Consider the following 19,742-nt stretch of genomic DNA (forward strand, 5'->3'; position numbering starts at 1 on the left):
GAAAAAAGCCTGTACGTACGAGGTTCAAAATTTTGTTTCACTGTTTATTTGTTTCATGCATGCCGGCGAATAGACATATGAACTAGAAAGAGGAGAATAAATTGACAGTAAGTTAATATAAATGTTTTTCTACATTGAGTGCATTTACAACAGACTACATTTAGTTGTCGACTACGGAAAGTTGTCGACGACAAAATACCTGGTCTGTGGAGGCCCTGTTCTTGATGCCGCGATACTCGGCATGTTATTAATATTGTCCACTATAATGCTTGAAATTCACAAGCATAAATCATGACCTTTTGATTCAATTAACTAGTGAAATCTGTCAACAGAGTTATTTGTCTATCACTGGGAATGCTTTGCCACATACGTCACATAAGGGACTCTTGAAAAGTTTCTGAAAAGGAAGCCAAAAAGGTCATGAACTTATAAATATCACATTAACTTTAAACGTCTTTGATAAACTTGTGAATGTGGTGGTTTTTCTAAATAGCTAACATTTTAATAAGGCAGTTTAATCGAATTAATTTGCAAAATTTCTAGTCAAGGCAGCTATAATTTTGCATTGAGTTTATTTTATGAAATAGTTTTAATGTGTCTGATTTGTATGAAACACAAAAGATGGTTTTAATCTACTGAGATCAACAGGTTAATGCATTTGTGGGACAACATTCCTAATTTGACATTGACGCAAATACTTCTCCTTCCTTCAGAAATTTTACGCTGAAACGGAAAGTCTTTTAACAAACATCAAAACAAGCAAAATAATCAAAAACAAAAAGTCACCACAGAGTTAGCCGTGATGCATCATAGAAAATGCATCTAGCTTATGTGGACGGAGTAGCTAACACAGAAATTCAATTAGAAATTTTTGTGATCCTGTTTACTCCTGCTTTTGAACTACTATAGAACTTTCTATATCTATCTTTCTAAGTTGAAATTACGTCAACGAAAAGAAATGTTTGTCGTCAGCTGTCAACACTTCACATGTTTGTAATCATGCCTTGTTGCATATAAAAAGCCTCAGTGTCGAGCATAAGTTCATTGAAAGTTTCATTCTACATTGCACACAGCAACTCTTCTGAAACAATAAATAATAAAGGTGCAAACGTTTCGTTTTGTAGACAAGAAAAAAATGTTCAAAGCTTTCATTACTATAGCTTGCATACTCTTTATTCATGGCGCTGGTAAGTTTTTTACTCCATAATTTCATGAAAATTTCTAAAAAATACCTTTTGCCTTTTTTATTATTTAATTTTTTAGTTTATGTACAAACAAACTTATAACTGCTCTATAGCTTCATCGAATTTCATTTTATTGTGAAGATAGAACTCTCGATGTTTTCGATGATCTTTCTTTTCTAACCCTAGAATGGGCAGAACTAAGCTTGTATCATATAATTTTCAAATGTATAATGAGCTGTGGGCTCATCGATGCAGGTGTATAAAGAATAATCTTATGCCATTAAATTTAATAAAGTATCCATAATCCAACTGTATTGTATATTTTACAGTTGCCAACGTAAATGAATCGATGACAATCAGGATTTTTGACCCGGATGTTGAAACCATTTCAAGGGAAGAAGTTGAGAAACTTGTTCAGCAAGCAAATTTGTTAAGTCTAGGATACAAAAAAATCACAGAAATTAAGACCGTAACGGACTTTCAGTCAGGTAAGCTACGAGTAGAAGATTCAGGATGTTTTTCTAGGGTTTTTTCCGTATAACTCCTGGTGAAAGTATTTCATGAAATAAATAGATCAATTATGTCAAGTCAAAGTGCAACTCATCGAGCTAATATAGCTTTACAGCCTGAAAAATCTACTTAGCAAACATTTTTAGATAAGTGGACAGAAGAACCCATTGTATTTAATTATGTCTTCCTGCTGCTTTCATAGGAGGGGCTTACTGAAACTTTTTTGCGTTTAGGATTACCAGTAAGGAAAGAGGCGTTAAGGTTTTTAAAGAAAATGCGCTGTAGTGAGTTTGTGGAGGCTGAAAAACTGCTGAATGAGCTCTTTCCTGGATCTCTGAATGAGGATGTCGCACGACGAACGAAATTGAAAATGAAAGAATTACATCTGAAAAACAAGCATGCTATGTGTATCTCTGGCATTGAGTTTCATTTCAGTGTATGTGAACAAGGAAGATCAAAACGTGCAGCTAGAAGACACCATTGCTGTAGAAGAAGATGTTTAATGATTGATGAAATCGAACAGTAATGACTTCGATTCGTATTTTTAAGGCTTTTGATATTGGCATAAATTTATAATTAATGAAATCACGATAGCAAACTAGTATGATTTGAAATAAATGATTTTGGAACAGCATTGCAATTCATATCAAAATGGTTTTGATTTTAAATTCCTGGAGTTCGACATTTAGTAATTATTTACGTCTTAGACAATCTTAGTTCAAATTTCATAATTTTATGTGCACACATTTTTTCATTTAATTATTACCGTTATTGGAGCAATTACAAGAGCAGCCTTTTGACAAATGACAGATCAATATGTCAAATGTTAGATCATATTACTTCAGGAATTCAAATGCTCTTTTCCATAGCAGCATATGCATTGTCTACTTGGTTTGGCGTAAAATATGAAATGCTATTATATCTTCTTACTATTTTTTATCCTAAAATACTCGAGCTAAAGCGGTAAAACTAAAGAAAATGCACATGCAAGTGGTAATTATATACGGTGTTGTTGAGTTGACATAATGTGTAAACACCACATTTAATCAATGCACATATCTCCTGATAAATTTTAGCATTAATTTTTATTGCTCTTTTTCTTTTCTTCAATAAAACTACACTGGTAGAATTGGCATAACTATGACAACATGCATAACTACACAGATACTAGTAGATATGCATGTTCTTAAATTAAATGTTTCTGAATTCAGTTGTCTGATCATCAGCATAGCCCCCAATGTCAGATTGTGAATGTCAGATTACTGCATCACATTTTGAAATACATTTACATTTCTAAGTCACTCAGAGACAAGTCCATTGGTGAAATTATATTCTTTAGAAATTCAAAACCAATAGTGCTATTTTAAAAGCACTTTGAATTTAAAATTAAGCAACTTTAATTTATTTTGCTCGCTGCTGCTCGCTGTGACAACCCCAGTACCCCTAGATCCGCTACTGATCCAAAACAAACTATCTTCCTCGTTATCGTAAATAGTTATCAAGTACAAACAAGTGCCACCGGAGAGTAAACATTTTCCATGGCCAGAAGAGTTAAGACTTCGTTAAGGTCAACAATGACTCAATAGCGATTTAATAGCGTCGCTCTCCTCCATTTCCACAAACACAGAACAGATAAACTTTGGCTAATACAGGCAGCAAATGAGTTCAGTTGAACGAAATGAAAATATAAAACGGAATTTTGGAACATTACTGACACTAATTGCAAATAAAGGAACACCGACATGGTTGAAAAAAATGAAAAGTTCCATTCTAATTCCAAGATTTGTTGTATAATTATAAATAAATAAAATAAAGTAAATCCACAATTTTAGAGTTGAAGGATTCTTCGAAAAAGGATGAATACTAGGAAAAACATGACAAAGCAACAATTAAAATTGATGTGCCGAAGAATTAACAAAACTCTTAAAGACAACTCTTAATGTACGACATGATTTTTCTGCATTTGACCCATTTCCATCGTACCCTTCACCTCCTCCATCCTTCCTCCTTACTAATTCTAAACCCCTCTTCACTCCATCCTCCCCCCTAACTACCTACCACACCTTACTATTTTTAAGCCCCTCCTCACTCCATCCTACCTTCTTAACACCTACCACACCTTACAATTCCTTAACCTCGCCTCATCCCACCTTTAAAAAGCTCATAAAATAGAACTCGTGCAGAATATTGTTTACTGTAGATTTATTGCAAAAGAACGGCTCAGAATTAGTTAAAACATGTTTTGAGGCGGCTTAAAATGGAAAGAATGGATGAATAGGGACGTAAAAAACGTAAGGAGTCCCTTTAAGTAACACCATGGTAGCAAGGCTACTTAGTTTATGTTGTAGAAAGCCTTCTCACCACTTAATCCCGTCCTGAACGTAATAATTGATTTCTGTTTCATTTATTGACGCTATTTTGGTCCAACTTCTCATAATCAGATTTTAAATTGAAAATGTAAAACAGTAGAATAACAACCAGAATGCCAGATGAACAGGAATATGCCACAAATGTCATCTGAGTTCCAAAGAGATGAAACAATATTCCCATTAAAGTAGCTCCACCGTCATATCCAATTGCAAAGATAGTTTCTTGTAGACCTTAAAAAAAAAGTGTACATCGTATGTTATATAAAATTCCTTATAAATACCTCGCAAGGAAAATAAGTGTAAGAGGTCATTAAAAAATGTGAGAGGATTGCCTAAAATACAAAAGAAGAAATAACTAAATCTCGAAAGATTGAAAAGTCAAGATTTTGCAAATATCATGCGTACATGATCTGTAGGATTGAAGAAATGCAATTGACTCGTTTAAGTCACGTGCTACAATTTGATTGGATGATAGAGCAAATAAGCGAAGACTGATTGATTTGCTTAAAATTTGTAATCGAAGACAATCAAATCGTCATGAGAAAACCTTTTTTCATTTCTTTTTGAATACGTCAACTGCTTTTACTTTTTCATAGCCTGCATTTGACCATTTCAGAGATTTATCTGAACGCAATGTTTACGTTCAGGTAAACATATTCTAACATAATTCAAGATGTAGATCGTTCTGGTTAGCAAAGTCTAGAGAAGGACAGTTGGTGTTGATGTTGACTGACGTCTCGATAACCTTAGCGGTAGTCAGATAAAATATAACATTATATGTGAACGTACTTACTATCGACTTAGGTGTTCATCAGACGAGCTCATTGCTTTTCTGTATAATTGCTTGATGTGAAATCACTGTTCGCCAACATTTCACTTGATCTGGCACTGACTTCTACATAAACTCTTATTACAAACACCACTGACGTACTCTCACTACCAACATAGGATATTATGGAGTTACCGGAGCTATGCCTTACCTCGACTTACTTCCAGTACAATAGTTAACGCATGAAGCAATTATACAGAAAAGCAATGGGCTCGTCTGTTTCTGTTTTAGGTGCTGAAATTGTCAAGCAACGGGCGCTCGCGACGTACCTTCACGAACTAATTTTTGGTTCCGCTAAGTAGTGCAATAACAGCACTATACATAGACAAATTTCATGATATTCATACTAACATCAACAAACAAAACTGCCACATAACGTTCCTGAAGAAAATTCCTGGCTGTTTAATAAAAAATGGCAATCAAAAACTACAAACCACAGTTAATCGAATCCCATGGCACACAACGACCAACTACTAAAAACAATTTACTTTTGACAAAAATAACTATTACTCCGACTTAATCAAACGCTATACCAACTTAGAACAATTAAGCACACTTCTTTAGATTATTTCACAAAAGATAATTGCACCCACACATTTCCTGCAAACACAATACGATAACTTATGAACCAGAAATCAAAATCGGCGAACCGGTCTTTTACTCCTCTCTGCACTCTGAAGATGACTAAAGCTGAGGTTGTCGAAACGTCAGTCAACATCAACATCAACAGTCCTTCTCAGGACTTCACTAACCTGGACGATCTATATCTACCAACATGTAACAATATACTTTGTTTTAAACCATTTACTATATTAAGAAGCAATTAAGCACAACAAACAATTAAGCACACTTCTTTAGATTATTTCACAAAAGATAATTGCACCCACACATTTCCTGCAAACACAATACGATAACTTATGAACCAGAAATCAAAATCGGCGAACCGGTCTTTTACTCCTCTCTGCACTCTGAAGATGACTGAAGCTGAGGTTGTCGAAACGTCAGTCAACATCAACATCAACAGTCCTTCTCAGGACTTCACTAACCTGGACGATCTATATCTACCAACATGTAACAATATACTTTGTTTTAAACCATTTACTATATTAGAAGCAATTAAGCACAACAAACAATTAAGCACACTTCTTTAGATTATTTCACAAAGATAATTGCACCCACATTTCCTGCAAACACAATACGATAACTTATGAACCAGAAATCAAAATCGGCGAACCGGTCTTTTACTCCTCTCTGCACTCTGAAGATGACTGAAGCTGAGGTTGTCGAAACGTCAGTCAACATCAACATCAACAGTCCTTCTCAGGACTTCACTAACCTGGACGATCTATACCAACATGTAACCTTTGTTTTTTAGATAAATCTTACGTGGTTGATCAAAACAACCAATGAAATTAAATTTAAAATACGGGTTGAAGCGCAGAAATGTAATCTACTTACCCAAAATCATATTGGAGTTTTCTTTGATGCTTTGAAAAATGTAACCATAAATCCATCATATCGTATCGGTCATCGTTCGAACAAATGCAAGGGCTAGATAGGAACACGCATAGAATAATAGCGAAATACATAATGTTTTCAATTCACCAATGGTTGTGATCAAATAAGTCGAAGAATATACTGATAAAGCAAGAATAGGCCTTCGAACTATTGCTGCAGTTCCCAGTAGCAATGGAGTCGCAGACAGCTTATCCAAGTACCAAAATTCCCAGAACAACAGGAATGAGACGCACATGCCCGTAAAAGCAACAAAGCAAACATGAAAACATAATGTACGCTGAGAATATCTTTTCGAACTCTGACCATTTGAACGATCTTGTTTCGCTGTATTCATATTCAAACCAAGGTAGCGAAAACATCGATAATAGAAGAATTATTCCACCTGTTACAAACGATACAAAATATCCATTTTCTTCAGTAGCGCAGAAGCGTATTTGTATTTCCTTGGCCAGAAATGATGTGGAGAAGATAAAGAAGGCGGCACCAAAATGAGCCCACATCAAATAAAAACCTATCTTTGCTCGATTTTCCTTAAGATGAGTAATTAACGCTAAGTTCATTGAACTCAAATTAACGATAACTGCAAGTGACGTTACTGTCCTTGAAATGGTAAGCATGAGAAACAAAATAGTCAATATTCTTGGTTGCTTGCGTACTTGTGTATGAGATTGTTTCATTTGAATGGTTTTGTTCGATTTTGAAGAGTATTGCGATTTTTTTTGTGACGATCCATTTGTATTCGGGGGCAAGCTAAGTGTTTTTCCATATTTCATGTGTGATCCATCTTTGTCAGTGCTGGCAGTGAATACGTTGTCGGATGTCTCCCTCAATGTCACATTCACGGTGGTGGTTTGTGCATCAAACCTTGAAGAATTCTGAGCAAAGTGACTCAATTCAATTGACGATACATCCACACATTTTGTTTTCAGTGAAGGTACAACCAATGACAGGAGTGGTAAGAGTGTCATAAAAAATGCGATGAAATTGTTTATCACGACCAATTTTTTCCTTGCTCGATATTTCTCACCAAAGTAAAGATAAAACGGAATAAAAAGATAAACAAGTCCGAACAATGTGTTCAATCCAATCTGCCCCGGATTGAAACCAAGTTGTTTCAAAAATAAATTGAAATACTCGCTGTAAACTGCTTGAAAGCCGCAACTTGTAAAACAAAACCATGCCAACATAATTGATCTTTTTTTTAAAGTAAACATCGTTTCACTCACGCAGGATACCGTTATATAGGTCATAGAGTTCCCTAGACAATACTATGACTGTGTACACCAGAAGGTGACTTATACATACGTATAGGTAATTATAAAATATGCAATTTAATTGGTCGAAACATGTGTTGGATGATTAATCAAATTTTATCATTGGCTAATGATAGGAAAGTGTTAATTTCCTCTCAGTGGCTAAGTGCGCAGTGGACCAGTACTACTATAATTATTTGTTATACGTACTGGAGTTCAAAAATTTTATTTTTTTCTAGTAAGTATTGCCGATTTTTTTTCGGTTTCTTGAATAACAAATAAAAGTGTTATCACCGCTATGTACAAATCAAAGGCAAAGCTAGAATGTATTCAATCATGCCCTGCTGATTTGTTTGAAAGAAATCAGTAGGGCATAACTGAATATATGAATATACACGTTCAATCAACGTTCTGGTTTCGTCTTTTATGAATTTATATAATATATCGAATAAGTTTAAAGTTTGATAATCCATATTTTGTTAGGTTTTGTGATGTAGCCATGTTCTTCTTTATTATAATTTGACTTACACCAACAAATGTTACAGATAACTATACGATCACATCTAAAGTTCAACGTGTTCTATTTTACAATGATTTAACTACTTCTATTTATACAAAATTTACGTAAGATTATTTTGGGCTCTGATAGCAAATAAGGTTTATTGACGTCAACGGAAAACTACTAGGAACTATAAAAAATATTGTCTTGATAACATTATAAGTATCTCTTAACATTAGTCATCTAATTACTTACACTTGAATTAATGTTTACTAATCACGGGAAGAATATGAGAGCATATCTTAACATATTTAATGTATAAAAAAAAGTTTCTCTGGATTGTATAAAATGATTTTATTGAGCTTTCATCTCGGTGCTGCGAGCCTTCATCAGAAAGATATAAGAAGTTATATACAGTAAATGGTTTGAACCCGGGAGTATCGTAACATGTTTGTAAATGTAGATCGTCCAGGTTGGTAAAGTCCTGAGAAGGACTGTTTTTGTTGTTGTTGACTGACGTTTCGACAACCTAAGCGGTAGTCATCATCAGAGTCAAACGATCTTCATGTAGATCCCGTCAGTTGTATCATGAATTGTTGTTTTGTCCTTATGTTTGGTGAAACATGATTTGAGTTTTTGTGTAGGTTTGTGAGCGACGTTAATATTAAATGGTCGAAGAAGTCTGGCAGTCATTTCTGATGTTCCGTTTATGTATGGCAGGGGTCTCCAAACTTTACAGCCATAGGGCCACACGAACTTTCATCCAGCATGTTGAGGGCCGACGAACCGTATACCGCTGGTCAAAGAGCGAATATTTTAATAAAACGAAGTACATAACACAAGCTTCATTAGTTAAGAAAATAGCTCCTTCCTTAGCTCAAAAACCCTTGAAAGCACTTTTCCACAACTTAGCCATCTTACTGCAGTGTAATATGGCATGTCAACAGATTCTGTCTCAGTAGGAAGTTGGGACAAAAATTGACGTAAGCCACTCTTGCTAGTTGGCTTGCGTCATAACGTGAACTTTCTGCACAAAGTTTGTTTTGTCTAATGATATTATTATTTTTTCTTAAGTGTCTCTGCGGGCCGGATTGAGAGGCCCAACGGGCCGTAGTTTGGAGACCCCTGATGTATGGTAATGTGACGATTTTTACTGCTTCGTCCGGTTTCTTGTTGCTTTTGTCGGTTTGTGTTTTGTTTTGTATTTTGTTTATAGTTTTATTTATGAAGTTTCTAGGGTAATTGTTTTTAATAAATGTGAAGTATAAGTAATTGCGTTCCGTTTTCTTGGCTTTATCAGTGTTACGAAAGTGTTTATCCTGTTAAAAAGTGTTCGAATGCAGCTTATTTTGTGTTGTGTTGGGTGATTGCTGTTGAAATCAAGTATTTGGTCAGTGTTTAGTGTACCGTCATCTGTTCTGGTAAGTAGTATGTCGAGGAAAGTAAGTTGTTTGTCGTGCTCTTCGTCTTTAGTGAAGGTTATGTTCTTTGTGGTATTGTTTATGGTGTGTAGGATTTGTTCAGTTTTGTCTTTCTTGACTATGGCAAAGATGTCGTCAACATGTCTTTTCCATAGTCCGATGTTTGTGTTGTTTTTGTTTCGAGGTGTTGCATGACGGCTTCTGCGAGGAAGGTGGATAGTGTTGACCTCATTGATGTGCCTGAAATTTGTCTGTAGTATGAGTTTTGGAAGGAGAATTCAGTGGAGAGGCAAAGGTTGAGTAAGTCTAGGATGCCATTTTCGTCTAGTTGTGTTGTATTTTGCCAAGTTTTGTCGTTTGTTAGTAGTTCGTTTGTAATTTGTTTGGCTATGTCTAGTGGTATGGATGTGAAGAGTGATGTCACGTCATTGGATATCATGATTTCGTCTGGTCGTAGTTTAATGTTTTCAATATTGGCGAGGAAGGTGGAGGCACTATAGAATATAACCGTACGTCCTGTGTCCCAAGTGCAGGAGTCACCATTTTAATATGGTGATAGCCGGGAGGGCACATTGTATATACACTTTGTATATTACGCTCACTACGCGTGCGTAGTTTGAGCACTGTCGGATTGTGTAGAGAGTCTCATATGGAGACGTTCACCGTGTTCGCGTTATGCAAAGCTCACCTTTATAGGTTTGAGCACTGTGGTGACTCTACAAGACAATCCATACGTCCTGTGTCCCAAGTGCAGGAGTCACCATTTTAATATGGTGATAGCCGGGAGGGCACATTGTATATACACTTTGTATATATATATATATATATATATATATATAAAATCGGAGAAACTATTGTTTTATGTATATATATATATGAATGATGATAAGGATTCTCTGGTTTTTATTTTGAAATCAAGAGATTCAAAATAAAAATCCAGAGATCCTTCATATCATAATATGCCTGGGTTACCAATTTTCAAATATATATATATATAGTATAATTAGTTTCGTCTATGAATTTACGTTCGCCTTATCGCCTGCATGGGCAGAAACCAGAACGTTTTGGTAGGATAAATCGGGCTTTATCTTTTATGTATATATATATATTATATATATTATATAATTAGTTAGTTTCGTCTATGAATTTACGTTCGCCTTATCGAGCGAAACCAGAACGTTTAGTAGTTTAGTAGGAGGGTGGGGGGGGGGGAATATTCGTATACGCAGCTCTGCTTGAATGATGTGGTTTGTTGGAGATTATAATTTTAAAAGAAATCAGCAGGGCAGAGCTGAATATATGAATACAGCCCTCCCCCCCCCCAACGTTAGTGAGTGCAGTGTATTGGTGTAGTGTACCAGTGAATGTAAACTAACATGATCATATTTTGCTTAGTGTTGTGTATACTTGTGTCAAGCATAAGAAAAATAACAAAGAAACTAAAGAAGCATTCAGTACGTAACGGGTAGCACTATACGTTTCTGCACCACAAAACGACGAAGAAAATGAATGGTTCCGCAGCTGTTCGAATAAAATGAATGGTTCCGCAGCTGTTCGAATAAACACTGTGTAATTCTTTTAAAAGCGCATGCCTAGATTCGAAATTTATCGCTTCGCGCGAAAAAATTCGCAAGTGGAAAACCGGCTTTAGATAAACAAAATTTTCAATGAAAATTCCTTGGCGGGAAAAACATGTAAATTAAATTAAAGCAATAAGTGTATTGTGTGACGTTTCGACGTTAAAAGTACCTTATGAATTGTGTCCGGTCGCACAGCTCGAAATGAGCTCAAAAATATTTGTAATTTCCTTATTAGTGGAGAATGGATGAAATATAGTACTACGTATAAATGTCTTTTTGCTGGCAGGCAGAAACATCGCAATGGATGTTAAGCATTGTTGCTAGTGTTTTCTAAATACATTACGACCAAATATGCGTGTCAGCAAAACGTAAACTGGGCAAATCGACGATAATTAATTTATTCAATCAAAATGTTGAAACGTCTTTGGTTAATATTTAGTTTTCTTTGAGCTTTCTGCTGTAGCCCCATATCGTTCAATACCATATTTTTTGTAAAAATATTCACGACTTTTACGTCCTTCTTCATGCCTTCTGTCCATTTCACGTCGCGCCAAAGTAGGTTTCAACTGATTCTCAGCCGTTGTTTTCGCATTTCCACTGTAAACAAAATTCTGCATAAGCGTTTTAGAATATACGTTCTAAAGATAGAGTGAGGTGGGATGGAGCAGGAAAGGATAGGGTGAGATTAGAATAGGATAGGAAGGGGTAGGGTGCCTTCGGTTAGTCAAATGTAGTAAAATCGTATTAAACTAAAACTTTCTTTAAGAGTTTCAATTCTTGCATACTTACCAAGTCTTGATTATTTTAATTGTTGCTTCTTTGCAGTATTCACCATTTTGAAGAATCCTTCAACTCTAAAGTGAAGAGTTTATATTATTTTATACAGTTATTCATTACCATCACATGCAATACACAGTCTCATACTATCTGCTACATGCCTTCATAATTCATGCTTAATGTGTATTATTTTGCACGTTCAAAGTATTCATGCTATGATGTCAACACAGTGCCATATAGTCGCAAATATCTACAGTGGTGAGCAAATTATTGCAAATTCAAATATACCAAATACGGGAATTGTTTTAAATATAGCAATTACCTTGGTGGATGACCAAAAAACACTAAAAGTCCAAAAAAACTATTTTACACTCAAAACATCATCGGGTCTATTAGTTTCAAAAACAATTCTATTTTTTAGAACTATTGGTTTTTTTTGCCATTCCACATGGCAATGCTATATCTTTAAAACAATTTTTATATTATTCAACACAATAAAGTCTCTGTTTTATCATACTAATCCAAAAATGTCAAGGTATTAAAATGCTACCTTGTTTGTTGTCGCAAATATTGAGTTGAACATGGACCTTTCGGAGTATGTTTGTTATTTTTTTACTTTATAAAACAGTCGGTTGGTATTAGATTTCAGCTCTCTCTCCCTCAAATATACCAGCCCCAGTGTCAACGAATGATATTACTGTTTAACGCTATTTTTTATAGGCATTCAAAGACTTCTTTTTTACAAGAGGTATAAAAAATATTAACATGAATATGACATACTGTACCTCGAAAGACCTTTCATACAAGTCATTTCTACATCACTAGCAAAATTCGGTGATTGGTTTTTAAAGGACGCGTTGTTTTTATAGTTTGTGTAAAAACCATCAAGCAGTGCTTCAAAAAACGCAAATATTTGATATTTCCACCGAAAGAATTTAGCGAGGTATGAATTTTTTTAGTGTTTTTAATTCAATTTTTACAAGAGCTAGATTCGCGATATGTCAGTGTTTCAGATCAAAGCCTATCACGAGTCCCTCGCTTTTCTTATTGGCAGTTCCTGAGTAAACACGTAGATACTCTGCACTTTCTTCAGACATGTTTTAATTTTGACAAGTAAATGGTTTGAAACGTCAGTCGAAACGTCAGTCAACAACAACAAAAACAGTCCTTCTCAGGACTATACCAACCTGGACGATCTACATTTACAAACATGTAAATATATCCACTATCAAATAAGGTCTCGTCTACTCCGGAGCACATGTATACGGATATTTTCGTATCCGCTACAAAAAAGTTGCGGATAAGCTTTTCGTACACACGCATCCGAATATTCGAGCGGGTAATCCGGAAACTTTTAAATCCGCTTCCTAGAGTGAAAATTTTCCTATCCGCAAACAATTTGGATGCGTGTGGACGGTAAATTCGGATATTTTGAACCACTATAGCGTAGCAAGTATTATAGGGCGCGTTTAAAATGTCGTCATATTTGCTTCAGATCCATTCCAATCGACTTTCTACATAGCGTTGGATGTTTTGAATTCTAGCGTGACTTTCAGTAAGAGTTCAACCTCAACATCAGTCCAAATGAAGGAGTCCGTCTGGCTTTTCTAAATTTTGTCTCGATTTCTGTCACAATTATGACATATTTATTCAAACAAAGCCGGACAACGTTTGCACACACCAACCTAATTCAAAATTGCTAACCAATTTACCGCCAATTTGCATCAGTTTCAAAATATGTGCTCTTATCATAGTTTCCACTTTATTCCAAAGCCATCATCAGAGAATGTATAATATATTAATCCTAACACAGTTTTAATATGCACATGAAAAACATGTGACTTGGACGAGATTTGAACACGCACCTTCGGGATACTAGTCCGCCGCTCTTCCTGTTGAGCTACCAAGCCCACAGGGATTGGAGACGAGTCAAATCTCTTCTAAACTGCATATGGACGAGAAGTTCTCGCCACTATAGCAGTTTACTGGATGGCACACCGTGTTTTGACTTTATCCAAAGCCATCATCAGAATATATATAATATATTTATCTTAACACGGTTTTCACATGTTTTCATGTGCATATTAAAACCGTGCAATCTCTCGCATATTAAAATTAGGATTAATATATCATAGTTTCCATAAGCCTTGCTTCTCAAATGGCGGACAAGAAGAATCCAAAAATCAACAAGTTACTAAATAATACGCTCAATCCTCTTGACTCAAAATTACAGGAAAACTGTGCAATTTTCCCTAAGAATTTTTCGAAGAATTTATCCCATAACATTTAAAAGTAAATTAAGGTACTGATTGTTTTATATAAACTATAGATAAAATGTAGCAGCCATTTCTTGTAATTGTTAAGATTACAGTTTATCCCGTTTGTGTTACCTTTTTTATAATACGCTGCGCATGTAACACGAGATAGACAATTTACTTAAATGTAGATATGATCTTCGCACTTTGCTGGACAATTTAAGCAATTGTCTCAAGAACCTGAAAAATTCAGGTGACTCAACGGGATAAGAAGGTTCTTGAGACATTTGCTTAAATTGTCCAGCAAAGTGCGAAGATCATATCTACATTTAATTTCAAACACCTCACTGCATATAACATTCTTGCAGATGGACAAAATGCCTCGTGAATCGAATGAGACAATTGTAAGTCCAGTAATTGTCTCCCGTATAACGAGAATCATATAAACTGATTATAATAACACAACCATTTTAACTCACTTGTCTCCAGTGACCTTTTCAAGAACACCATAGCCATGCATCTCGTCAAATTTCCAGCATCCACGATATATGTCACCATTAGGAAACATATATGTACCGTAGCCATGTCGTTGTCCAAAACAATTCCTTTCACCTTCGTAATGTGAGACAACTACTGTGTTGTTATCGTCATTTTGAACTGAACAGCAACAAATTTTACTTAACATGGCGATAATGTTGATGTCGAACACTTCTCCACCACTGAATCAATTTTTTAAGTATAACAATTTTCTTTTTCCTTACTTCAATTAACCATCCAATTTGGCAGTTTCATTTACGACTGAACAAAACTCAATGTCAACTTCCGCCCTTTCATACACCCAACTCAATTTCATGAGGCATTTATGAATTATAATTCTTTCGTAAAAGCACTGTTGCAAATGCGTATTTAATATACACGACTTTTTTAGAATAGACATGTTTCGACATCTCATGATGCCATCTTCAGTATGAGTGAGATAATAGGAAATGATACAAGGTTTATATCTAGTTCTGCTTTCCGTTGTTTGGTTTGAAGCTTTTCAAACTTCCGCAATGCTGCTGAACTAGATATGTCGAAACATGTCTATTCTAAAAAGTCGTCGTGTATATTAAATGCGAATTATAATTCTATAAGCTCAACTGCGTAAAAGCACTATTGATAATGCGCATTTAATAAAAACGACAAGTTTTTTTAAATAAACATGTTTCAACATCTCGCGATGCCATCTTCAGTATTATAAGGAATATTATGTATGTGATGAATATATATATGAGTAATATGATACTGTGATACAATTTATACACTTATGAATGGATTATATTACAATGAAATAGTGGTTAGAATTAATGATGAAAGTATTTACAGGCTGAATATAGTGTTAAAACGAAAAACTTGAACGTTGAGATTAGGGTTATTTTTGTTAATGTGAAGTGCTTCTTTGATTTTGAGTGCGAATGTAGTATCTGCAGTGTCGATGATTTTAAAGCAAGCGGGTGAATAGTTAGTTTTGCATGAAGGTGATTTTAAAAGGTGTCGAAAGATATGAGTTTTGTCACTTATCCACCAGAATCAGGAACACACCACAACTGAAAGAGGGATGGAGCTGCCTTGGGTGTTAAGTGAAGGTTTTAGTTTGGAGATGAGGAGGCTTTTGTGGATCATGTGGTCGAATGTGTCGGAGCAGGATGAGATGATTTTAAAATCGTCTGGCGAAGCAGGGTGGTTGGAGGAGTTACCATGAGAAAGAATACTTGACATTAATGGGTTAGTATAGCGTTTTCCAGTCAAAGGAGAAATCCTCAAGTGTTCCGAGATTCTGGTGTGTATATGTGTGTGGTTTGACCCGCATACGACGCGAAACACGTGTCGACGCAGTTCCGCATCGTGTATTTATACACGTGTCGATGCTGTTCCGCGTCGTATGTGGGTCAAACCACATGCCACTGTTTCCCGTTTGTTGTATGGTGTAGCCTTTTGAGTTTGTTTTCTACGCTTGGTCTGGGAAAAGGTAGATTGGCTAGCCTAGCTTACACTTCTTCTTCTGTCTCGGTATGGAGAAAAAAGATTTGGGGAATTGCACAAATTGCGTTGTGAGCTGTTTACTATCGACGATTGCATTATCAATGGAGACGAATACGATTGTGTATGATGTGAATGTGTTACATGTGATGACGAAGAAACAACTTGTGTTCTACTATAAAGGCTGGCATTTTCTCTAGCATCAAAATCTTTAGATGCAGCAATCAATTTCGTTACCTCTTTCAAAAGAGAAACAGCGCGATGCCGATCGATTTTGCTGTCTTCTGCCGCCATTAATTACTTACATCCATGCCACAGAATAAGATTATACAGAAAAGTCACTCGTGTCGGAAAATTTGATGTTTTTGTCCTCGCGCATGTCGTGCCGCGCATGGTGGCCGCCATTATTCTAGCCAGATGATGAGGGTTTTTGAGCTTTTCCCAACCTTTAAAATGATCCGAAGTCATTTCTTGAGTCAAAATATACTTGAATTCATTGTTAAGTCTTGACGTCATGTAATTTTAATATTTGGAAGCAAGTGAGAAATCCTAATCATCTGGCTGGAATAATGGCCGACATGAGGACATGTTGTACACCTGAGTGACCCTTCTGTATAGCCATGCAGGTGATGCGGCCATGATATTGCCATATTTGGTGGTGGAATGCGCGTGTCCGTGTTCCATTACCGTTCACAAATAAAATTGGTTTCTGAATGCCATTCCGAATGAAATGCTCAACAAAAGAGAGTTTTCATTGCAAAATTGTAGTTAAAAGAGTATAGTGAAATGACATTACTTAATAACGAAAACTTTTAACTTCAAATGTGAATAAATTAATATTGGCGGATTATACACCTCATAGCATAAACGCGCTGGGGTATGTAGTTATATCTATTTTACTCTAGGTATTTCATGATGGATGCGAAAGAGAAATACAAGAAATGGTCACTAAACGAAAACACCACTGTCGAAGATTTACTAAAACATTACACACAATTGGCGGCAACATTTGAACAGGTAAAATTGAATACTTGTTCAGATCAGATTCTCATATGACAAACACAATAAACCTATTTTGTAGAAGAACAGTATGCCCGTCTATTATCCCGAAGCAGATTTATTTTTTTTACATTCATCGCATTTACTGATAACTAAAATGCTCTCGCATTTCTGTGCGACATGGTCATATTTATTATATTACTGGCTGAGGTTAAACTTTTCACTGTTTTCGTCAGAAAATGCAGTTTGGTTTTTATTATGTTAATCACATGCTAACGCTGCGGAAATTTTAAAAAAAGGAATGTAATCTAATGATCGCACGATTTATGAAAACCTCTCTGGAAGTCTCGAGAAAAATACCCGACCCTTATTCTCTATCTACTTTTGACAAACGACAAAAAATGACCATTGATGTAGAGTGCTACTATAGTATTCTAACACGAAGAAGGGCATCTTCACTATTTTTTTGACTACACCATAATAGATGGCTTGTTTGAAAGCTATTTCGCCGCTAAGAAATTATTGAAACTGCTTTGACATAGCTTGAATAATTTTTGTATCTAACATTAAAATAACAAATCCAGTCATTATGTTTCCCCAGCTTTATAAATGTATTGCAGATGATTTTTACAATACGTTTTTATTTCAACGCCACTCATTTATGAAGTTATTTCTTTTGTTTCGATTTGTACAACAGGGGGGTGGGGTGGGGTGGGGTGTGCACGAAGGCCGAATAGTACTGTCCACTGGATGGCATATTATTTTGAACGCCTACAAAATTCCTTAAAATGGAAAAACATACCATTTAAATTGAGCAATCACTGAAATAAAGTATTACTTCTAGGATTACAATATTTCTTTGTTATAAGGAAAAATATAAACACCTTATTTACAAGTTTGAAAATTCTACGATCCAATGGATAACACGATCAAGAGCTTCGTGCAACCTGCCCCAAAACAAAATACGCTCATGTAGCGAAGTAACTCATTCATTCATGGATGATGTTTGAAAAAAACTTTTCTAGACTCGTAAATCACGCTCTAAATTTTATTTTTTTATCTGCAGAGAGCGCTAGATGATGAATACATCGGACCATCAAAAGGACCAAAACAACTTAACGAGAAGCTGAGCGAGTATGGGTACAAGAATGATGCCCAAATTATGGATTTGGGTTGTGGTACAGGATTGGCGGGCGAAACTCTGTTCAAACTAGGATACAAGAATGTTGATGGTCTGGATTTTAGTGACGATATGTTAAAGATTTGCAAAGAGAAGGGCATTTACAGGTAAAACCTAACTAGACGAACAATAATTAAGGTTGAAATTTCAAAGTTCTTAAGGATACATCATTTCTTTCCACGCATTTGAAACAAATTTCATTCAAAACAATTCATCAGGTGGAAGGAACTCCTATATATTACTGCAATAATTTAATATTTATAATCTTTTACAACAGGTGTCTTTACAAGGGACTTATGGGATCAGAATTTTGTAGTGAGTTAGGAGTTGCCGCTGACCAGTACGATGCAGTCATGGGTATCGGCGTGTTTGCTCCGGGTCATGTCAAAGGCAAGGCAATGGATGATTTTGTCTACGTCGTCAAATCTGGAGGTCTTATAGCATTCTACATCAACGATATTGTGGAATTTGATCTTAATTATGGGTATCACAAAAAAATGGATGAACTATCTCAAGAAGGAAAATGGAAACTTTTGTCCAAGTGCCATGAACCGAAATATGACAAAAGAGTTGGAGGAACATTTTATATATATCAAAAACTGTGATTTACTTTCAGTTAGTTGGAGGAGCATTTTATATATATCAAAAACTGTGATTCACTTTCAGTTAGTTGGAGGAGCATTTTATATATATCAAAAACTGTGATTTACTTTCAGTTAGTTGGAGGAGCATTTTATATATATCAAAAACTGTGATTCACTTTCAGTTAGTTGGAGGAACATTTTATATATATCAAAAACTGTGATTCACTTTCAGTTAGTTGGAGGAACATTTTATATATATCAAAACTGTGATTCACTTTCAGTTAGTTGGAGGAACATTTTATATATATCAAAACTGTGATTCACTTTCAGTTAGTTGGAGGAACATTTTATATATATCAAAAACTGTGATTCACTTTCAGTTAGTTGGAGGAACATTTTATATATATCAAAAACTGTGATTCACTTTCAGTTAGTTGGAGGAACATTGTATATATATCAAAAACTGTGATTCACTTTCAGTTAGTTGGAGGAGCATTTTATATATATCAAAAACTGTGATTCACTTTCAGTTAGTTGGAGGAACATTTTATATATATCAAAAACTGTGATTCACTTTCAGTTATTTTGATTAGTCTAATTTATTATCCTACTTCAAACACATTTTCCATGATTATTATAAATTGGTTTGGCAGTCTTAGATTACCATCTTGCGCAGATTGTAACGTAACTGCTGTGCACGATGATGTGGTGATTAATCTTAAATCCGAAATCTGACATTATTATCGTGCGTAACTGCTGTGCGTG

At 35.3% G+C, this 19,742-nt stretch overlaps 3 protein-coding genes across 6 annotated transcripts in view; 2 read left to right on the top strand and 1 right to left on the bottom strand.

Annotated features, from left to right (window-relative positions):
* The first annotated feature begins 1,049 nt into the window (after positions 1–1,049).
* LOC124454056 lies at positions 1,050–2,334 on the top strand. Its single transcript, XM_047004863.1, has 3 exons — positions 1,050–1,187; positions 1,514–1,672; positions 1,928–2,334. The coding sequence occupies exons 1-3, from the start codon at positions 1,136–1,138 to the stop codon at positions 2,218–2,220; spliced, it is 504 nt and encodes a 167-aa protein (XP_046860819.1). The 5' UTR covers positions 1,050–1,135; the 3' UTR covers positions 2,221–2,334.
* A 1,545-nt stretch (positions 2,335–3,879) lies between these two features.
* Positions 3,880–19,742, bottom strand: part of LOC124454052 — a 40,633-nt gene continuing 24,770 nt past the window's right edge. The window contains exons 1-2 of one of the 2 annotated variants that reach the window (XR_006951323.1): positions 6,351–6,378; positions 4,215–4,294 (exon numbers count right to left, since the gene is read on the bottom strand). Coding sequence is in view for 1 of the 2 variants with exons in the window: in XM_047004857.1 (XP_046860813.1) it covers positions 4,095–4,294 (200 nt within the window). In the remaining variant the exon portion in view is untranslated. Of the gene's footprint in view, positions 4,295–6,350; positions 6,379–19,742 lie in introns of those variants that run through there. The other variant, XM_047004857.1, reaches the window with a different exon arrangement.
* LOC124454055 lies at positions 16,107–19,560 on the top strand. 3 transcript variants are annotated; one of them, XM_047004860.1, is made up of 4 exons: positions 16,107–16,338; positions 17,120–17,231; positions 18,280–18,500; positions 18,671–19,560. In XM_047004860.1, the coding sequence occupies exons 1-4, from the start codon at positions 16,247–16,249 to the stop codon at positions 18,996–18,998; spliced, it is 753 nt and encodes a 250-aa protein (XP_046860816.1). In that variant the 5' UTR covers positions 16,107–16,246; the 3' UTR covers positions 18,999–19,560. The 3 variants fall into 3 exon arrangements, with proteins under 3 accessions (XP_046860816.1, XP_046860818.1, XP_046860817.1); XM_047004862.1 differs by having other exon boundaries at positions 16,107–16,259; XM_047004861.1 differs by having other exon boundaries at positions 16,107–16,203.

The sequence above is a fragment of the Xenia sp. Carnegie-2017 genome, unplaced genomic scaffold (genome assembly GCF_021976095.1).
Source record: "Xenia sp. Carnegie-2017 unplaced genomic scaffold, XeniaSp_v1 HiC_scaffold_3, whole genome shotgun sequence".
NCBI lineage: Eukaryota > Metazoa > Cnidaria > Anthozoa > Malacalcyonacea > Xeniidae > Xenia > Xenia sp. Carnegie-2017.